Consider the following 22,165-nt stretch of genomic DNA (forward strand, 5'->3'; position numbering starts at 1 on the left):
AATAAGCTCCCCGTCCAGCTGCGTCTTATTTCTGACCTGGGCCTCTTCAGATCTAGGCTAAAAACCTGCTTATTTAGGATTGCTTTTAATACCCAGTAGTATGATGACACTTTTATCTTATTTTATCTTATTCGATTTTGTTGTATTTTATTGCTTTCACTGTTCTTTTATTGTTTTTACTTATTCTTCTCTTTATTTATTACCTACTGTAAAGCACTTTGGTACACCGTAAGGATTGTCTGTAAAGGGCTGTATAAATAAAGTACATTTACATTATAGCCTACTAGTTTTAAGTTCTCCTTCCTTTTTTTGCCATTCAAGCACAGATAAGGGGGTTGGGTTGAAGCTGTGAGAGAATCTCAGTTTCACTACAAAAGCCCACACAGAAAGGCTCAAGCCAAGATTTGAACCAGAAACCCTTGCTACCACTGTTAAGGGAAAGCAATTTGTTTTGTCTTCTTTACTAATGTTAGCCTTTCTCTCTGGTCTTACCTCATGTTGGGCCATGTCAGATTTAAAAAGCAACAGACAAAATCACTTTCCTCGTCTTCCAAGCAGTCAACGACTCACAGTGTGAAGAAATTTGAAGATATCTTTCACCACATGAACTTTTTCTCACACACACAAATCACATGTAGCTCTTCCCTGTCCCTGACATTGGCCTCAGAGAGGAGATGAGATCCTCCCAACAGTAGAAAAGCTGTGATGAAAGAGCATGTGTGTTTTCAGGGGTGGAGCAGTGATTTTAAATGGGGGGGGGCACATGAGCGCCACATCAAGCACAAAGACACGACGCTGAAGTTGGCATCCGATTCGCCAGCCTCCGATTCGCGAATTAAATGGACAGGCATAAAGGGCCATTTCACTGCATTTTTTTTTTGCATTTTGATCGCCCTAAACTAGGTCCTGTATGGAAACTACAATAGTTACACTGCTCAAATCTGTTTAGGATTTGTGAAATCTTTTTCTGATTTGTAAAAATGCAGAACAGGGTCATTTTACACTGCTCAAATCTGGATAGAATTATTCTAAAGAGGGTACAGAGTCTTTAAAACACATTTTATGATTTGTTAAAACTTTATTTGGTGATTGAAAATTCAAAAAGGTGAAATCATCTTGCTGTAAAAGTGGGGGTGTCGAAACACCCCCCATCCCCCACGGGTGCGAAGCCCATGTGTGTTTTAAACACAGGGATTTACACCTCTGATTTAGGAGAGATTTCTTACTCGTGTTTCTGAGGATGCTAGCATGAAGGACAGAGAAAGAGACGTACAGGTGATAAAAAGTACAACAGGAAAAGGGGTGGGAAGATAAGATTGGATGAGGACAGGCAAGCAGAGGAACGGAACATTGTAATGAGAAATGATGAAAAAACGGCATGAGCAATCACAGAAGAGAAATCCAGAGGAAAGAGGGAATGGTGGCCATATGTCATGCAAGGATAATATTTTACCATTGTCTAATTTTGTCAATAAATGCTGTTGAAGTCTTTTATTCTTTCTTGTTTTTTTTTTCTCTGTGCAACCTAGCCTCCATGCCTTGTCTTTGGAGTAATAGTTGCCTTGGCAACTGTGGCAAGTCTTCCTTTTCTCCAACAGATGTTCCATTGGAACATGGAATGTGTAAAAAAAAAAATAAACCCATTAGATGCAAATCATTTTAAAGTTCTCTGGTGGAAACAGGGAGCGAAGGGACAGGGGAAAAGAGGAGATGGGAAGAAAAAGAAGAAAAGTGAGAGCTCCCTTACCATATTAATTTTCTTTTCCTGTTTTTTCTTCTTTCTGTACGATTGAGGGGGGTGCATACATGATGTGACATCTTTTACAAGGCCCGTCAAGGAGTCTACAAGGAGTCACCATTTCAACGCAGCCTATTAAAATCTATGTATATATTTCTGTATCTGTGTTCAGAAGTGAAACTGTGATAATATGATGATATATCTTTTTTGAGCAACAAAGAGATGACTGGCACATCAATGGTGAAATTCTTTAAATTCATAAAAATGATAATTAAAAGAAGAGTTGATCAATTTTTTTTCACTGTCATTCTTGACCCACATTCATTCTAAACCTCAGTTGTATGCACTTTGGATGTCATGATAAATGGTTATTTGTGTTTTGTTTATCGTGTACTATGAGTTTCTGGTCTTTTCGTGGTCTGATTATTTCTTGGTTCATTATTTCACTGTTTTGTATAAGCCTTCACAAAATACCAACGTATTTTGTGAAGGCTTATAGTTTGTGTTTTGGAATTATTGGCTTTTTTTCAGAAATTCCTCTGTTTGTATCAGTCTAGTCTTTCGTTGTTTTTGATGGTTACACTCATGGTTCGTCTTTGTTGTTTTGGATCAGTTAGTCTTGTCTCAGTTATGTTTCTTGTTCCACTTTCGCACACATAATTTTCCTCAATTCCCTTCAGTTTGGCCATTAACTCCACTGCCACACCGCTTACCCACTCTATTGTCGTCAGCTGCAACTACTTTCTCATTAGATCCGCCACAGTATTTAAGATTCAAAGATTCAAAAAGCTTTATTTATCCAGAGGGAAATTTGTGTGCAACATTTAAGGTACAAGGGGGGAAAGTACTAAAGTAAAATAAAATAAAATAAAGCTAACATAAAATAACATAAGTAACCGAATACAATATGTGCAAATTAGCAGCCTCAATAAAAAAAAAAATATCCAAACAAAGTGACGCAATGTTTCCACTGAACCTCTCTCGTCCTGACGTTAAACATTCTGATGGGTTAGGGTTATTCATGCTCCCTGGTTTGTCGTGGTCATTTTCAGATTTTCATGTCCGTTACCAGGTTTTTCTGTACTTAGGTTTTTGTTTTCTCAAGTTTAATTTTATGTTGTTTGGTTATTGTTAAAAAAAAAATTAAAATCAGGTTAAGTACCTTCAGCATCCATGTCTGAATTTGGGTCCTCTCTTCACCACTCATCCTAACAGCAGACTTCATTATTACCTGTATGTAGATTTATTATGCAGACACACAACATAAAATATACTAAAACATGTTAAAAGTTCCAACTCATGATAAAAAGGTTAAAAGTACAAAAACATTAAGATGACCTAAAACAGTAAAATGATTAAAGTGATTTGATTCCACAAATCGGGACACTTATAAAAAAGGTCAGCCTATAACATAAAAAAAATCTGATCACTGTGTAGCAGTCACAGTGCCGTGTGGATTAAGAGTTTTTCAAACTTTGACAAAACCAACATTCCTGTGGGGGATGTTTACGTATGTGGATATAAACCAGATCTTCATTTTCTTTCCACAAAGGAAAAAGAGACAGAAACTGCCTAATTTACAACACCCTTAAGAGCTTTTGGGGAGTCGAACTCACTCTTGGAAAAGTGGGACACTTACTATCTTATCTAGACCATAACTCGAAAGTTGACACTTTAACACCCCTTTTCACCAGCAAACCGACCAGGTGGCTACATACGAACTGAGAAGACTTCACTAAGGCTCACTTTTAGTCGAATCTTAAAACTATATTAAATGTGTTTGATAACCGTGTACAATTTCTTTCAGGTTTCCAGCTTGATCACAAGACGCATATAGAGACAATTTGTACGATTCTGGCTTAAATATTGACAAAGAACTGATTTTGGTGGAAAACGCCCAACCTGCCTGATGGAACCACATTGCCCCCTAGTGGTCTGCAGTGTTGATTAGTTGAACATTTAAACCCCAGAGGACTCAGTAAAATGGACAATATATGCAACTAGTAACTTCTAACGATGTCCCTTCGGTATCTATTTGGTATTTGTTTGGTGTCCCCATTGTTAACACAGAAATTAGCATTGTGTGACTCACTATTCATATGTCACGATTTCATAGATATTCATCTGAATTTTGAAAGTCATAATTGTCTTTATCATGTGTGTTATTTTGATGTCTTTATATTACAAGTCTATGTTATATCTTTAATCTGCATATCTTAACAAGATGTGGTGTTTTCAGAATCACCGAGACAAATGTTCTATGAGATGGGAGTAATGGAGAAACACAGAGTTCTTTGTCTCATCCAGAAATCCCCCTATAGCACAGATCACCTTACAGAGACATGCACACAGTTCAAGCATGTCATTGGCTGAAAAAGTAGTGTAAGCCCCGCCTCCGAGAGTCAAAACCCGGAACCCGCGGAAAACACACTCTCTCTGGCTCTCTGGTCCTGTCTCTCTCTAGTTCTCTCGTTTGCTGGCTCGCTTCAGGCGTCTGCTCTCTTGCTTCTTGCCTCTTGTTCCAGAAGGGTTACAACCCAGAGTTTCAGAAGGAGATTTGAGCAGAGAACAGCTGCTCAGAGACTTTTAGAGATGGTTTAAGCAGAAGAGAAGAGCTCGCCGGAGTTTGGGAGTTTTCCCATAATCTCAGGAGAGAGCGGAAGGACGTGTGGATAACGATGCAGCGGACGACCGGAGGAGACCCTCCAGAACCCAGTGAGACCCCGGAGACGAGAAAGAAAGACCCGAACAAAGAAACAGATTGAAATACTCTGAAGATGCACGTTTTACGTGTTTTTGTTCGTCCCTCGCCATCCACGTCCTTCTACGTCGCACGTCCTAACCGCCGCTGTTTCACGCCATCATCACCTTTTCCTACCAAGAAAGCCAACTCCAAGCAACCTTTTATTAATCTTCTGTGAACTTAAGTTCCCTTCATCAGAGAAGCAACGGACCAACTCTGACACTCTGAGGATCATCCCACAGTAAAGCCCTCGGCACCATCGTTCCCGTTTCCCGGTGAAAAGAAGCAACTGAGAAGTCCGCTAAAGTCAGCCACCACAACCAGGAAGGCCCAGAGAGCGGAAGAGAAATCCCCTCGGACCCGCGTGGCCGCTACCATGGTCCGAACCGACTGAACAGAACTTCAGTACAGTAAGACTGACCCGTTTTCACCTTAAAGTGGGTTTGATGGATGTCTCGAGGCTTTCACAGAATGATACATTAACGCGAAATGTCAGTATTTAGCTTCAAATAGTCAGCCAACCCAAACTATTTGAATACATCCAGTATCTCCCCATTCCCCATATTTTATTTTATATTCACTAAGTGTTTTATATAATCACCCATATTCCATGCATCTCCTGTTTGTTTAAAGGTTCATGTCTAAGATCATATCATTGTAATAAACAGTTCATATATCTATATATATGTTATAATCACAGATTGTGTCGTATGCTTTCTTTACGTAATGTCTGTCCAACCAAACGAGAACTTCACGAAAGTAGCGAGATATGAGACTGAATATTAATTGAATATTAATTGAAAGATTAATTTAACACCAGGATCGTAAGATTTCGAACAGTTTTCCTACCTGACTGTGACTTAAATTAAGTCAAAACCTAGGTAGGTGGTGCCCTGAATTCGAGGTAAGGTTTATTTGAGACTGTAAGAACATCTCATAAATCCTTATATTTAATAGGTATATAAATACCCGGTAACGCTACAACTGTGCTTTTACTTCCAACTATGTGGAGGTCTAAATACCTCCACATAGTTGTAGTAAAAGCACAGTTGGGCAACAATGACCTCAGCCTTACCACCCAGCCTTTTTCAGACCCTTTGGGCAGTCAACCAGTGATTTAATCTCCATGAACAGTTTTGCAACCGATGCCGTTGATCTGGAGCCGGGCATTTCAGAAATGTCAAGGATACTCTCACTGGATCTCCTCCTCATACCTCAATGTCTTTGGATCTCTCCTTCAGTGCCTGTAAGTCTGTTTTAGTATCTCATCATATTTTGCAAAGGTAGTAACTTCGTCTGACCATGTTGATTAGGCCACCCTTGACTTCCTTTTCGCCAGCCTTCATCTGATCAGTCTGGGTGTGTAACAATGTGGTGCTCTTTATTATTTTGGTTTTCACTTCTTCCAGCTAATTTTTAAAGAAGTCAAAGTCTTTTGTTAGATCAGTTTCTTAATTCTGTCTTTATCACATCTGAAATATCTGCTTCTATCGAGAGAGAATTTCAGACTTCAGGCTAAAAATGTCCATGTCTTTGGGGTACCCTGGAGCAGGAGAGCTGGGGCACTTGGATGTATTCTAGCTCAAGGAGGGGTTGGCCCTGGTATTGGAGTGATCATTGTCTTAAAATTTCCATAGTTTTGTTGCCATCTGAACACATTTCACAAACTGACTTCATACTGAAACTTTTTAAGGGTTATGGAGTGCCCCATAGACAAATTTAAGGCAGCCTTAGCGGGAGCCCATTACTTAACACACCTTGCTCCGTTGTCATCTAGCCATGCCCCCTAAGCAAACATGTTGCAAGCAAACCTTACGGTTAGTGGTAGGGATTGTTCACATTTAACAGAAGTCAATAGAATGCTGTAGTAAGGTGAGCTGTGGGAGCTTGTGTGCGTAATAGAGAGACAGGAAGAATTTGAGACTCTGTAGTGCTTGTATTCCAGAAGCAAGATTGCTGAAGGAGCTCCCATTATACACCTTACCTCACTCTTTTCTATTTTTGTTCTCCATGTACATATGACATTATTGTTGTCATTAACTTGTGTTTGTCTTTCTTAGCAGGTATCCCTGGTGTGGTGCTATGGTGTTTTCTGTCACCTCTTTCCTGTCCTCTCGAACCCCTGCTGGTAGAGGCGGATGACCACCCTTCCTGAGTTTGGTTCTGCCAGAGGTTTCTTCCTGTTAAAAAGATTGCTTGGTGCATGCTCAGGATGGAGGATTGGATCGAAGAGAAAGTTTCGGTGCGATCTGTTGATTTCCGTAGCTAGACTATATTTTTAAATTTGCATTTTATGTATGAATTGGACTCATTTTGAATTTGATTAATTGGATTTGATTGATTTATGATTGAATTACAGTGAATTGGATTGTACCTTTTGAAGTGCCCGAGATGACATTTGGCGTAATTTTGCGCTATATAAATAAAACTGAATTGGGGGGAAAAAGCAGAAAGAAAAAAAAAAATGTAATGGAATTGAACGGAAGGCAATATAGAAACATAATTACTTTAGCTTTTCTTTTTCAATGACATAGCAATGAACATACCTGGTAGGAGTATGCCATGTGTAAAATGGAAGAAAAACTCCATGGTGTGCCATAACATGCAAGCATACAAAAATGCTGATGTGCACTTGGACGCAAGTTAAAGTTTTGCCCCTTGAGACCATTTAACAGGTAATTTAAAGAGAAATCACAAGTGAAATGATACAGTAAATGTCTCCACATCTCCTCTTCCTCGCTTCATAACAGTTTATTCAGCAACAGGACTGGAGACTGCCACCACTAAGAACAGAGGTAGGATGAATTTGTAAAAGAGCAGGACAACAAAATAAGGCGGGATGGGAGCAAAATCTATCAGAGGGTGGGAAAATTGTATTAAAGTTGGTATTTTTTTCCTTGTTAACAAATTTGAATTAGCCATGTATTAATGTCCATTGTTTTCAGGTTTCAATGTTATGGTTATATTATGATGGAGGAGATATATAGAAAATGAAAAGATGGAAGCAATGAGGTGATGGAACCAGACTTTTGTTTGGTGGATTGGCCCAGAAAGCCTGAACTCCAAATCTGTAATTTCTAATGTTTAAATGACCACATCAGTAGTGATGCAGGTTATAGCCCATACAGCCCTGCTGTGAACATATGACGTGCACTGAAGACAGCACTCTATGGTTACTATACAAGTTTAAAGCGTAATAACAATGAACTGCTGGCACTGATATGATTCATCCCGCACTTACAATCACGGGATTTCAACTTTTCTAGATTCACTGCAAGATTGATTAAACACAACAAATGTCACATTCCATTTTCATTATAAGTACTAGACTTTATTATTGGACTGTCCCACAAATTCTCTGAAAAGCCTTCAGCTGATCCAAAATGCTGCAGCCAGAGTTCTGATGAAAACTAACAGGAGAGATTATATTTCTCCAGTTTTAGCTTCTCTTCATTGGCTCCCTGTTAAATTCAGAATAGAATTTAAGATTCTTCTCCTCACCATTTAGGCTCAATGGCATCTTGAAAATTTAGATACTACTAAATACTGCTGTTAATCAAGCAATGTTATGTGGGTAACATTGGTAGAAGTGCGATTGTTCTTCATTTAGAAGGCTGCCAGTTAATCCACTCCACTTAGCCAACTGTCCTTGAGCAATATGCCCCAAATAGGTTTGTGACTCTGTGTGTGACAGAGAAAAAGTCTTACATATATTGTGTCTACTTCATCACACATATTGTTTTGGTTTAGACTTTGTCTTTTTTTCCTCGTGGTTTCAGTTAGTTTATTGCTAAATGCCATCAGTCCCATTCTTTGTTCCTTTCCAGAATAATGGTCATGGTTTCCGTCTGACCTGTTTTGGTTCATGTTCTGTCTGTCATTTCCATTGGTGTTTAAGCCATTTGTTTGGATTTATGTTTTGTACTTTTAGTTTAGTTTCAAGACAAGCGCTTTCTAGGGCATAGGTAGAGTGAAAAACACTGTTCAAGTGTGATCATGTGATGTTAGATGGTTATGCAAACTGACCTGCTAACATATATGAGAGCCAGAGACACAGCATTCAGAACAGGAGAAAAGGAGGCCCTGAGCAGAGCGCGGGCAACACTGGCCCAGGCTATCAGGGATGCAAAGCGAGCGCATGCCCAGAAAATCCAAGGCCACTTCAGAGACAGTGGAGACACACGGCAGCTGTGGCAGGGAATCCAAGCCATCACTAACTTCAGGACAACAACACCGGCCTGTGACAGTGATGCCTCCCTGCCCGATGCGCTGAACGTGTTCTACAGTCGTTTTGATGCAGAGAATGACGTGGTGGCAAGGAAGAACACCCCCTGGCGAACAAGTGCTATGCCTGACCACAGCTGAAGTGAGAAAGACTCTGCAAAGAGTCAACCCACGTAAAGCTGCTGGCCCAGACAACATTCCCGGGAGTGTGCTCAGGGGATGTGCAGACCAACTGGCAGATGTCTTCACGGACATCTTCAACATCTCCCTGAGCAGTGCCATCGTCCCATCGTGCTTCAAAACCACCACCATCGTCCCTGTGCCCACGAAGTCGCCTGTGTCATGCCTCAATGACCACCGCCCCATCGCACTCACCCCTACCATCATGAAGTGCTTTGAGAGGCTGATCCTGAAGCACATCAAGAACCATATACCTCCCACCCTAGACCCCCTGCAGTTCGCGTACCGAGCCAACTGCTCCACCGACGACGCCATCAACACCACCCTCCACCTAGCACTCACCCACCTGGACAAAAAAGACACTTACGTCAGAATGCTATTCATAGACTTCAGTTCAGCATTCAACACTATCTTCCCACAGCACCTGACTAGGAAGCTGAGCTTGCTTGGCCTGAACACTACCCTCTGCAACTGGATCCTGGACTTTCTTACGGGGAGACCCCAGTCAGTCCGGATCGGAAACAACACCTCCAGCACCACCACACTGAGCACAGGGGCACCTCAAGGCTGCGTGCTCAGTCCACTGCTGTTCACACTCCTAACCCACGACTGCACAGCACTACACGACTCGAACCACATAATCAAGTTCGCTGACGATACGACCGTGGTGGGTCTCATCGAAAAGAACGATGAGTCATCATACAGGGAGGAGGTGGAAAAGCTGATCACCTGGTGCAAAGCCAACAACCTGTCTCTGAATGTGGACAAAACTAAAGAGATGGTTGTTGACTTCCCCAGAGCACAGAAGAACCACGAGCCTCTGGCCATCGAAGGCTCCCCGGTGGAGATTGTGGAGAACACCAAATTCCTTGGTGTCCATCTGGCGGAGAACTTCACCTGTTCCCTCAACACCGGCTCCACCGTAAAGAAGGCTCAGCAGCGTCTCCACTTCCTGAGAAGGCTGAAGAGAGCCCACCTCCCTCCCACCATTCTCACCACCTTCTACAGAGGGACCATAGAGAGCCTCCTGGGTAGCTGCATCACCGCCTGGTTCGGTAACTGCACCCAACTGGACCGCAAAAACCTTCAGCGTGTGGTGAGGACGGCTGAAAAGATCATTGGAGCCACTCTCCCCTCCGTCTCAGACATCTACACCACACGCTGCATCTGCAAGGCAACCAGGATTCTTAAAGACTCCACCCACCCCTCACATAGACTTTTCTCACCCCTCCCATCTGGCAGAAGGTACCGCAGCATAAGGTCTGTCACCACCAGACTACCCCCAGGCCATTCGACTCCTCAACGCTCAGGGACTGATCTGATCACCTCTGTTGTATACAGTATACAAGCCTAAGCCACTTTTTGGTACTTGTCTGATGCACTACTGCACCTCATGTAAATAATAATACAGTCACTTTACACTTTTCAAACATTTCTTTTGCACCACACTTGCAGTTACTTGTAGCATTTTTAGTATTGTCTTTGTTGTCCCAGCTGTTCTTTGTTGTTGCTGTTTGTTGCACTGAAAACTTCTCAAGAAACGTTATTTCATTGCACTGTGTACTGTGTATATGGCTGGAATGACAATAAACCCTCTTGAATCTTGAATCTTGAATATAATTTTCATTTCAATTTTCATTTTAAATATAAAAATACAATCTATGAGCATATAGATTGTACTGTCAGTGATGTCACTGATGTCTGAAATAAACTGTCATACCTGATTGTGTGCAATAGTCATCCTTACACTTTTGCAGGTGCTTTGCATTGATCTTGGGCTTGGCTCATTTGTATTATTTGGTTAATTTGAAACCCCCTTACATGTAAACTAAACACTACCCGAGTAGCCTAAAAACACAGCAATGTCTCATCTAATCATTTTTGTTTTATTTTTTTTCTCCATCTTTCAAAAGTCTTTCTTTGAAGTTTTTCCTCAACAGAGGGGGAACAAAGCAAACAAAGCAAGTGAGAGAAACAGTAACTTTACATTGGTACTATTGCTAACATCAGTAAAGTAATTATCTTCAAAGAAAAAGCTATTTGTGCAACTCATGTCTCTACTTTTCTATCCATCTCTGATTCTTCTTTATTTTTACAGTAGCCATGAAAACATATAAAGCTGATTCAAATAGGCACGAGTCTGTTCGGTTTCCTGTTCATCAGCGGGGACACGCCATCAAACATATTGTCCAATTCTGTTAAATGAGACAGCAAAGGAATTGTAAAAAAGGAGAGGAAAGGGGGAGAGATGAGTCGAAAGGGAAAAAAAGAGAAAAGGTCTCCCTTTGTCTTTGTTGTTTTTGATGATCTTTCTAAACTGGGCCACTATAGAAATGGAAGTGAATTCTCAATAATTAAAAAATCTAATTAAGGAGTCTTTTGCATTTCCATCCTTAATTATTCCATGCGGAGCAGTGGGGAGTGCTACATGTCTGCTGGGTTAATTTAAAGAAGAAAACCGGGTCTTTGGCTTTCTCTCCCCTGTCACTGCACTTATATTCCCCATCGACAAATTGGCTACTTTGTCTCTATCGCTACTGTTTCTGTGAACAAGACAAACACCTTCCCCTGTTTATATATATCAATCCTCGATGATCATCTTTATAGATATGTAAATAAGGTTGATAAATTAGAGCTAACAAATTTTGGTACATTTCCACTACTCTCATATTCTATTTTTTCTTTTGCTAGCTGTTTTCCCATTCCATTGACTAAACTTGCCTCCTCAGTTCAGAAATAGGTAGAAGACAACAATACTGGAAGGCAACAAGGACAGTTTTTCGTAGATTCAAAAAATATCTTGACCCTAAAAAAACTCCCACTTAGGATTTGGAATCAAGACTCGAACCCTATTTCACAGTTATTTTGGCCATCATCTGAAATTAATTTATGCAAAAGCATCCATCTACAAGCCCCAAGTTAAAGAGGAACCCATCAAGAATTTACACGTCAGCTATTGCCTAGAAAAAGATAGGTTTGGTGATTGTCATTATTTTTCACATTAAAAAAACCCCAAACCTACTATATACAAATGCGACAGACACATTCATATCTAAACTGCATCTTATTCTTCTGATGAAGTTTGTGCACAGACAAAAAAATAATCTGGTCTTTAACAGGTCTTAAAATTCCTTAACTGTTGCCTTCATCCTTGCTGTCTGTCGCACCCTGCATGTCACTGCCAGCAATACCACCAACATCCGCGGTGGCAGAAGTAGTGGTAGCATCCAAATGATCCACCTCCATTTTGTGCTTTTTTTTTTCTGTTATGCATAACTCACCCTCTTAATTCTTACAAAATCACTAAGGGTGGTGGTTTTCCATACACTGCTTCTACATTTTGGCTGATTGATGAATAAACTGTAATATTTAATGTGTCATTGTTCTTGTTATATTTTAAATGTGGAATGCTAATTTCATCCTTAAAGAAAAGTAAATAATAATGAAACCGGAGTGCCACAGTTTCCTGCCTTTTCTTTTATGATACTTACCACCCACTAAGACTGTTTGAGCACCTGTGTTTAAGACTTGGATCCTCGCAGCGCTTCCGTTTTTCCCCTTTTTTCTCTGCTAATTTCATCCTTGTTAGACTCTGCTGTCATTTTTTCAGCCAATAAAACATGTTGAATTGACATCGGGTGTGCTAGCGGGAGAACTCACTCTGATTGGCTGCTCAATGAAGTGAATGAGTGCACAAGGAGAGAGGCAGTGGTGATGACAGAAAGCTAATGGCAAACTTAACATGTCACACACAACCACCTCTTATTTGTCGACTTCATTTCTCCAGAACAAGTAACTCTTTTCATAAAATCATGCCATGAGGAGTCAAGAAGCTCAAGACCAACTGATAACCATGACTTAAGAAATTACTTAACTAAAAAACCAAAGCAAAAACGTATGTTAATGTATTTCTTTTACTTTCTTTTATCTATGTGGCGTTCCAGTTTACCTGTCTGTATACCGTAGTTACTATCGTTCTTGACCCGCCAGACTGAGAAAGAAATTACACCAAAACAATAAGACATTTGGATGAAAATAGGGGATCGGGGGTTTTCATAGCAATTATCAAATAATAAAGATGTATAGTAAATTTCACAATATGATTTTTATCAATAGCAGTTAAAAAACAGAGCAATGGTGGGTGTATCGACACAAAATAATCACAGATGGAGTGTTAAATTTGCACAATAATTAACAGCAGCAACACCAAGTTTATAGCCCATATAGCAGTAGAGGAACAGGCTTCCAACAAACTTATGACATGCTTAGAGTGAGTTATGAAAAAACCAACAATCACTTCTCTAAAAGACGATTAGTTAAATAACCTGAAATGTTTTGAGATGTTTGAAGGATGCCCCTATGCATGAGTAATATTTTTAACATTTGATTCCAAAAAGACTGATTTCTTTCCCCCAATAAGATGTTGGGGAAAAGACGCATCTCGTCAATGAGGAAAGCCAAAACTAACCAAAACTATAGGTAAAAAGTACAAATAAATAAATAATCTATCACTATTATCAAAAACATGCACATGAGTCTTTAAACTTTTAAAAACGTTTAACATTCAAAATTTACCACCAGACAGTGTCCGCATTTAAAGCTCAAAATGGGCAAAAAATTAGCTGCTGAGGAGTTTATATATTGCAAACCTCTCCCTCTCTTTGTACAGCCTTGATTTTGTAGAATACAACTTCACGCCAGATTTGCTAGACAGCTCTCTGAAAAGAGGACTACATAAAGCATGCGTCAATCAAAATTAGGACCCACAAACACCTAGAATCTCAATTAATTTCCCAAAAATATTTCAACAGAAGTGCTTCAGACGAGTACATTTTACACAACTTCAGTAAGTAATTATTATATGTATATTATGGACGACATAACATTTGTCACTTTGAAACACCACTTCCGAAAATGATCCATTGAGCACAGTGCTGCAAAGAAGCTTTTTCACAACTTTCCTGTACTTGAAGGAATGACGAATCTAAGACTACAAGCACGTGCTGGAACTACTATTACATCAAAAAAATATATTTGTTACGTGTTTTAAATACATTGTGTAATGCTGTAAAACGTTAATCAATGGACCAGCAGTTACTTTCTTTGTAAAAGTGGCATTACCTTACACAGTGCTGTAATAAGCACGTACTGACTTTTATAATTAGCTGGTTGTGGTAGAAACCAAAATCATTTGCATGTGTCACATGAATGTGATGATGTTCTTTGTGGCACTAAATCCAGAGGAATCAATCACATTGAATATTTGTATCACAAAAGCTAGTGAAAATAACCATGTGAAACATATCTTTTATCAGTGCCTGTAGAGCTAGATGTTCACTCTTGGATGTAGTGCAATAGTAGGGGTTACATACCAGGGTGAACCATAGATTCTAAAGCCCCGAACGGTGACCTCAGAGTCCTGTAGGTAGATGCAGTTGGTGAGGAGCGATGGAACATTCTCATAATTCTCTGGCTTCAACTTGGAGGCTGAGGGAAAGTAGTAGAAGTCCTGCTTGATGAGGTCTGCCATAAACTCCTGGTCAAAGGTCAACTCGTGGTTTCCTGCAATTACTATTTTGATGTCATAGGGCAGGGTACCTGGCAGGGTAGGAGAGGAATGGGGGGGTAATGAATAAAGTTGGTAGAAAGAGATAGAGAATTCAATTCGATTGAATAGCGAATTGAGGGATAGCGATTTCAATTATATAGGAAGAAAAAGACGAAAGGACGGACAAAACAGACAAGGATGAAGGAAAGAAATGTAGAGGGTAGAAATAAAAAGTTTAGGAGGATAAAGAGTGGTGGCAGAATATTGAAATTAACACAAAACCCATCAATGATCAGGCGTCCCTGTTTTCCCTTTGCAAGCTTAAATGAGTGTATCCTTCAATAAATCTGTCGTCAACCCACGGCTCTTTTATCCCTCAGCTGCGGCTCCCTGTGGCTTTGGAAAATAAATTATAATTCATTCATTATTAATTCAGTTTATTTATATTGTGCCAAATCACAACAAATGAGAGGCACTTCAATAATACAGTCCAATTCAAGCCAATTAGAGTCCAATTCATTGCAATCTTAATCCAATCAAATCCAATTAATTAAATTCAAAATTAGTTCAATTCATACATACAGATCCGAGCTAAGGGAACCAACAGATTGGACCGAAACTTCTCTTCGGTCCAATCTCCCGTCCTAAGCATGAGTGAGGTGACTGTGGAAGGAAACCTATTCCTTTTAACAGGAAGAAACCTCTGGCAGAACCAGACTCAGGACGGTTTGGCCATCCGGCTCGACCAGTTGGGATAGTATTTCATTTAAATGTATTTTATTTCACTTTGTTAGTTTTTTTTTTAAGTAATTCTAAATTTGAAGATTATGGTGATCTTGTAAAATTAAAATGAAAAAGGTTTAATTTGCCCGATGTGGTACACCCGCATGCAATGTATTGACCTTTTCGACCCCCGGTAGGCCAACCATTTTTCAGATTGTTCAAAATATTTTTGTGGCATGCAGAAATAAAATTTGTTTTTTTTCTGTAGCAGTTAATTTATTTCATAAATACAACACACTATGTTTTTATATATATATATATATATGTAGCATAAAGGTAAAACAAATTATATATTCTGCGTTATCTTCATCTATTTTAGATGTCAAGAGGGTTTTGTGGCTTTCTGTGTTTTTTCTTCTGTGGGAAATGGGTCCAAATGGCTCTTTGAGTGTTTAAGGTTGCCGACCCCTGGTGTAGAAGAAGCAAGAGGATACACCACAGGCAGTGTGATATATGAACAAACGATGCACTGCTGCATCTTTACCACCTTCCCTTTACTTTTCCCCTAATCAAACCCCACTTCCTCCTACCCCTATCCTCTTCTTCATTTGGCTTTAATTGGCACATCGGTGTGGGTAATCAATCGCAGCCATCAGACCAGCTATGGTGGAGCCAATTCTACATGTCCTCACAGCTCAGCTTAGCTCAGAAAACAAATGCCAACACTGACAAACATCTGAGGTCTACTGAGTGAAATAGTGCTGCTGACAGAAAATTCAATCTTACTGCCAGGACAGCATAGCATGCAGCTTAGTACGCTGCTTTTTGTGTCAAGATGTGCATTTGTGCCTGACTTTCAAAGATGAGGTTTTTATGCATTTGTGCATGAAAATGTCATGTTAGCTTTATAAGAGGCTGACAGCCTGGTGACAGCTCTGTCATAACAGCCAATCACAGCTCAATGGCAGAGTGAGTGGGGGAAGAGGGAGAAAGAGGAAGGCGACAGCACTTTACAAAGCCCAAAAATCTTTGAGCGTGAACGAGGACAAATAACAGGATGAAAGCAGCTGTCAAAGAGTGCTCATCTCTGCAGTTTGAGTTTGTCAGGGGTTTGTGAAAACACCACCCACACCATCGTTAAAATTTATTTAAAAAATTACTTCTGTTCTGTTGATATGCAGACACCAATAAAGCCCTCACATATGAGGAGCTTACACAAAAGCATATAAACACACACACCACCAAACAATGATAAAAAATCAAATCTGATTCCTTTTTATCCTCTGAAGTAAATATTCGTTAGGCTGAATGCATACACCAAAAAAGATGAAATTTAGATTTTTATCTAGCAATTTAGCATATCAATGTACTGCAGCGCAGTGTGAAATAGTATATTTCTGAATGAATAGTGCAATACATTCAGTATCTTTCCAATTCCATTTATCATACTGGGGACACCAAAGTTAAAGAATCATTTCTTTACCTTTCATACTTTACTGACTAGTTTCAAGAAACATCATAGGTTTGGACTTTCTCCATTTTCAGTTTTTTGGAGGACTTAAACATGGGTTTTCATGGTTTTCATGGATCAACAGTCCTGCCATATGTGGTACATAGCCAAATTATAATAAATGGTAAATGGACTGTACTTGTATTGTGCTTGTCTAATCCAGTTGAACACTCAAAGTCCTTTCACACTACACAGCCACATTCACCCACTCAATTACACACTCGTACAGCCCGTCTTAGTCAGTGCTTTATTCTATGCATTAATACATTTATTCACCAATGGACGCATCAGTTCACAATGTGTGCTTCATTGTCTTGCCCAAGGATGCTTTGACATGTGGCCGAGAGTCGAACCACGATTGCAAGGCGACTGCTCTTCCTCCTGAGCTGCAGCCGCCCCAAAGCAAAAGAACACAATTTGCTGCTACAATAGTAAAATGATATGTGAAAAATGCGTGAAGGATGAAATAAATGTGTGAGCAGTCAGTGTCTTTTCTGCAGCAGACAGCACTCAGCACATCTTTACTTTGAAGAATCAGGGAGAAATTCTGAAATGAAACCAAGCTAACAGCTACTCGGCATAGGGCCACATAAGAGTACATTTTCACCATCCAAAATCTTGCAATTTTAAAAGCAAGTAGAGCAAATAGTTGCTTCTGTATTGATTTTTTTTTAAAGTGTCTTGCATAAGGAAGTTTTTTTCTTTGTTACTATTTACTCAGACAAAGAATATTAATGTTGCTTTTTTTGCAGGCACAATGGCTGCCAAATATATTCTGCCACTGATTTGCTCAGTCCATCAGAGTTGATTAGGACTTGTTAGATAGCTACAAAATTGTTAGTCACAGTTCCTCAGTGGTAGAATATACTGTACAACCACTTGCATGCAATGACATCTCGGAGCTTTGACATTCTTTGACAGTTAAACCTCTCTTATTCATGTCTAGTTATTTTTCAGTTCTCCCACAGTGATTGTCTTTGCTCAATCAATCATTTATTTATTCGTGTAGCACCTTTCATACAAAATGTGTAGCAAAAAAGAGTTTACATAAACAATAAAAACAGCGAGGATAGAATAAAACAGCCACACCAACCTACCCACGCCGATACCTACTCAAATCTCCAGACCCACAAGCATACATAACACCTCTCGCACAGATCATAAACATGCACACATGGACTTATAGGTGTGTGAGGGAAATGGAACTCACAGAAAGTATGTTAACCACCACTGTCAGTATTAGGAAAAATAATAATAACAATAACACTGGAAGTATGGTGAACACTAAGAATAGGATAAAAAAGTTGTTACAAAAAAGTAAGATTGGATTACAAAATGTAATGAAATGGCATAAAATTTAAACAATAGTTAAAAAGGCACAGAAGTTAAAATATAAAAATAGATAGAACTGATAAATAAAAAAGAGAGTTGGTCGAACGAAGGTAGGCTAAGGATGGAATAAGATATAGTAAATGTTGAGAATTAACCTAAGGGTATTTATTTATGCCTTATCTCAATAAGAGCTTTGAGCTCAGAATAATCATGCATGCTCATGTATGCTCTGTATGCAACCTCAAAATAGCCTTAAAATGATGGTCCTACCAAAAATCAATTTCCTCTTCTCGATGATACACCATCCAACTGTCCCCTTACTGGTTTAAATCTCCAGATTCATACATCTCCAGATTTCTTTGGAATAATAAGCCACCACGTATTAGCTTAGGATAATATTGGCCAATAGCCCACACACAGTTTCTGGGTCTGAGGCTTGAGGAAAGAATTAAACTGAACCCGGTCGCGGGCCGAGGTGGGGGAACATGAGCTGCAATCTTCTCAATAACAAATGGCCCGATGAACTTGGGGGCCAACTTCTTGGACGCCTCCCTCAGTTGAAGGTCCTGGTTCGAGAACCATACCTTCTGGCCCACCAGGTAAGTGGTGGCCCCGGAACGATGGAGGTTGGTGGCCGACGATAACCAGTCCACGGCTCGTAGGAGAGCGGCATTGGCCCCAAGTCTGGCGGCAACGGCAGATGGAGGGTTCCTTCTCCAGAGCTGGGAACAGCAGTGGCTCGAAGCCTTGGGCACACTGGAAGGGGGAGAGTCCTGTGGCGGAGCTGGTTAGGGTGTTATGGGCATATTCTACCCACAGCAGCTGCTTGGACCAAGTTGAGGGATGTTTAGACGCCATGCAGCGGAGTGCCGTCTCCATTTGTTGATTCATCTCCCTCTGGTCATTGGACTGGGGATGGAAACCAGAGGACATGCTTGTGGTGGCCCGATGAGACAGCAGAACTCCTGCTAGAATATAGAGGTGAACTGGGGACCTCATTCTGAGATCACATGAGATGGGATGGCGTGAAGCCAAAACACATGGTGCAGAACTAGTTCAGCGGTCTCTTTAGCTGACGGGAACTTGGGTAGAGGCACAAAGTGAGCCATCTTACTGAACCAATCTACCACTGTCAGGATAGCGGTTAATCCTGACAGTGGTAGATTGGTTCAGTAAGATAGCGGTTGTGTAACCCCTAATTAACCTTCGGTAGAAGTTGGCAAACCCCAAGAACCACTGCAGCTGTTTCCGGGAATCGGGGATGGACCAGGAGGTGATGGCAGAGATTTTGGCAGGATCCATCTCCATGCAGTCTTGACCAATAATTTACCCAAGGAAGGAGACAGAGGTGGCATGGAACTCGCCCTTCTCTGCCTTCACAAACAGAGAGTTCTCCAGTTGGAGCAGAGTCAGAACATGATGAACATTTCCCTTGGACTGGGAGAAGATCAAGATGTCATCCAACGAACACGTACTTGTTCAGCATGTCTCTTAGAACGTCATTGATGAGAGCCTGGAAAACGGCCGGGGCATTGGTGAGGCCGAATGACATGACCAGGTACTCAGCGTCCAGTGGGCGTGTTGAAGGTCGCCTTCCACTCGTCATCCTCCTGGATCCGGCGTTACGGAGATCCAGCTTGGTGAAAATCGTAGCCCCCTGTAGTAGTTCAAAGGCCAAAGCGATGAGTGGGACGGGGTAATGATTCTTGACAGTGATGTCATTGAGGCCCCTGTAGTCGATGCAGGGCCTCAGGGACATGTCCTTCTTTCCGACGAAGAAAAACCCTGCCCCAGCGCTTGATGACGAGGGACGGATGACCTCGGCAGAGAGGCGTCAAACCGTTTCTGAGAATTTATGCAACCAGTGGATTGCATCAGATCTAACTTTATTCGTTGATGTTTTCTAGTGCATTGTGCAGTGACAGGGACTTTGCAACTTATTCAGCCGTACTTTGCAAAGACATAACTTTGTTCCGTTTGTTGTCTTCATAACGTAATTATTTCAGTATGTACAGATACTCTTTGCAAAGCTCCGTTTCCGCTGTTTCTTGTTATATGCGTTTCATATCTATGCGATGGGGAGTTCGTTCAAAGGAAAACAATGGCTGTGAATTTGCCCGCAAAGTGAACGTTAACATGCCTTGAAACTCACTCACCTTGAATTCTGTGAATAAATCTGGATGTCTGTCTTTGAGGTGCTTTGCTAAATTGGAAATGTTTCCTCCATTTCCTCTGAAAAGCTCTTTGGCACCGTTTGCATATAGGTTTTTGCGAATCTATTATTAATCCCTGGTCATCCGCCTCAAACGCAAAGTACTTCCAGACACAACTCTTACTATTTTTCTTTTTGACGAGCCGAGGTCGCTGCATTTGTCATCTTCCGTGTTCTTTTGGCACACTAGAACTAGTTGGTGTATATGGTGCCCACGTTATGTCCGGAGGAATTTCATCCCCAGTACCAACGGTACCTACAGTACTGTAGAAAAATGAGTGCTGTCGTGTCTTTTTAATTGTGGCATCGACTTGGTACTGAAGTATCGGTTCCCAGGTATCCCCTACCTGGGAAGCATCAGTATGCAGGGAAAATGGTTGTGTGAGATGTGGGTAGCCCAGAATCGGTAGCTTAGTCATATACTCAACAGTGTTTATAGCCACTTGGTGGCCATGTGTCCTGTAGATGAGAGTGTTTGATGGTGTGACACCTTTATCCTGGTGATGCCCATGAGCTTGTCAAGTTGGGTCTTTCCAGAGGATGCAGTGAGGAGCTGGTAGAGGAGCTTAGCTATTCTCGAGAAGTTTGGCATGTATGCTCAGCAATAGAAGAGAAACCGAAGCATTTTCCTTAAATCTCACAGTTGTGAGCATCCTCCCCTTTAGTGCTTGAACCGGGGCTACTTCATGCTGTAGCTCTCCCCAGACACAGCACACCTCTAATACCTCACCTTCCTTTTAAATTTTTCCCACTTGCGGGGATTAAGCTATACACCAGGTTTCTAGTACCTTTGCAACACAGTTCTCATATGAAGAATGTGGTGGCTACAAGCTAAGTGCCACCGAGAGGCTTTCGTGGGAGTTCAATAGAGCATATGTTCCTTGAAGTTTGGCCTGTGGCTCTAAGCCCAACATTAGCTGCTAACTGATTAAACTTTTACAACCAACTTACACTGATATACACTAAATAGAACTTAGCATGGTGTGAAAGAAGAGACCTCAATAACATCACCAGCTTACCTGTAAAATGCAAAACATCACTTTTAAGTTCAGAATCACACAGAGCATAGTCTATTTCTATTTTGTATACAGAGTACTTTTTTCTCACTTGCTCATGCGAGATTTCCATGTGATGCAACTTGTGTCTACACAATTCCCATAGCAATACTGACATTCACTGACAAACTACAGACACAACTGCTGAATATAATCAGTGGTAATATTAAGATTAAGATTACTTTATTGTCATGTATACACAAATGTTAACACAAAATTACTCCTCCGCATTTGACCCATCCAGGTTTGATTGACCTGTTGAACACACATGCACACGGTCACGCGCTCATTGAGACAGATGCCATACACTGGAGCGGTGGGCAGACAATAACAGCGCCCGGGGAGCATGGGGGTCAGGGTTCCTTGCTCAAGGGCACCTCAGCCGTTGCAAGGAGGTAGACTGCCACCACCTCTCCAGCTGTCAGTCCATCAATCTTTTTGAGTGGCGAGAGTGGGAATCTAACCTTCCGGTTATTGGACGACCCACTCTAACTACAGAGCCGCCCATTGACTTTTCTAATGTCAAGTTCTTCCAATTCTTGCTCTATCAAGACACTTGTGTGATGGCCAAAATAAAGAAACTAAGATTCAGTTTGTATTAGACTAAAATTATTTTCTCATACTAAACTATGTGCCAGTAACAAACGTATGCTTGTACGTGTTTGTCTATATACTCCTCACAGTTAAAGTATGCCTCCTGAATACACAGAATAAGCGAGATTATGACAGACAGTAAAGCTCTAACCGGCCTCTGTGTGCATAAACAGAAATACATGATTCAAACAACGCTTGAGATCAAACATCAATTCTGCTCAGAGTCAGACAAACAAAAAACTTGGCTCCAAACAGTTATTAACAGCAGGTGTGCATGAGTCAAACCTGACAAGGGAAAACTGAATG

General features: G+C 40.7%; 1 protein-coding gene across 1 annotated transcript in view; it reads right to left on the reverse strand.

Annotated features, from left to right (window-relative positions):
- Positions 1–22,165, reverse strand: part of mpped1 (metallophosphoesterase domain containing 1) — a 69,586-nt gene that overhangs the window by 22,975 nt on the left and 24,446 nt on the right. The window contains exon 4 of the mRNA XM_075472540.1: positions 14,258–14,483. Within this exon, the coding sequence (XP_075328655.1) occupies positions 14,258–14,483 (226 nt within the window). The remainder of the gene's footprint in view (positions 1–14,257; positions 14,484–22,165) is intronic.

Source organism: Odontesthes bonariensis, chromosome 8 (assembly GCF_027942865.1).
Source record: "Odontesthes bonariensis isolate fOdoBon6 chromosome 8, fOdoBon6.hap1, whole genome shotgun sequence".
Lineage (NCBI taxonomy): Eukaryota > Metazoa > Chordata > Actinopteri > Atheriniformes > Atherinopsidae > Odontesthes > Odontesthes bonariensis.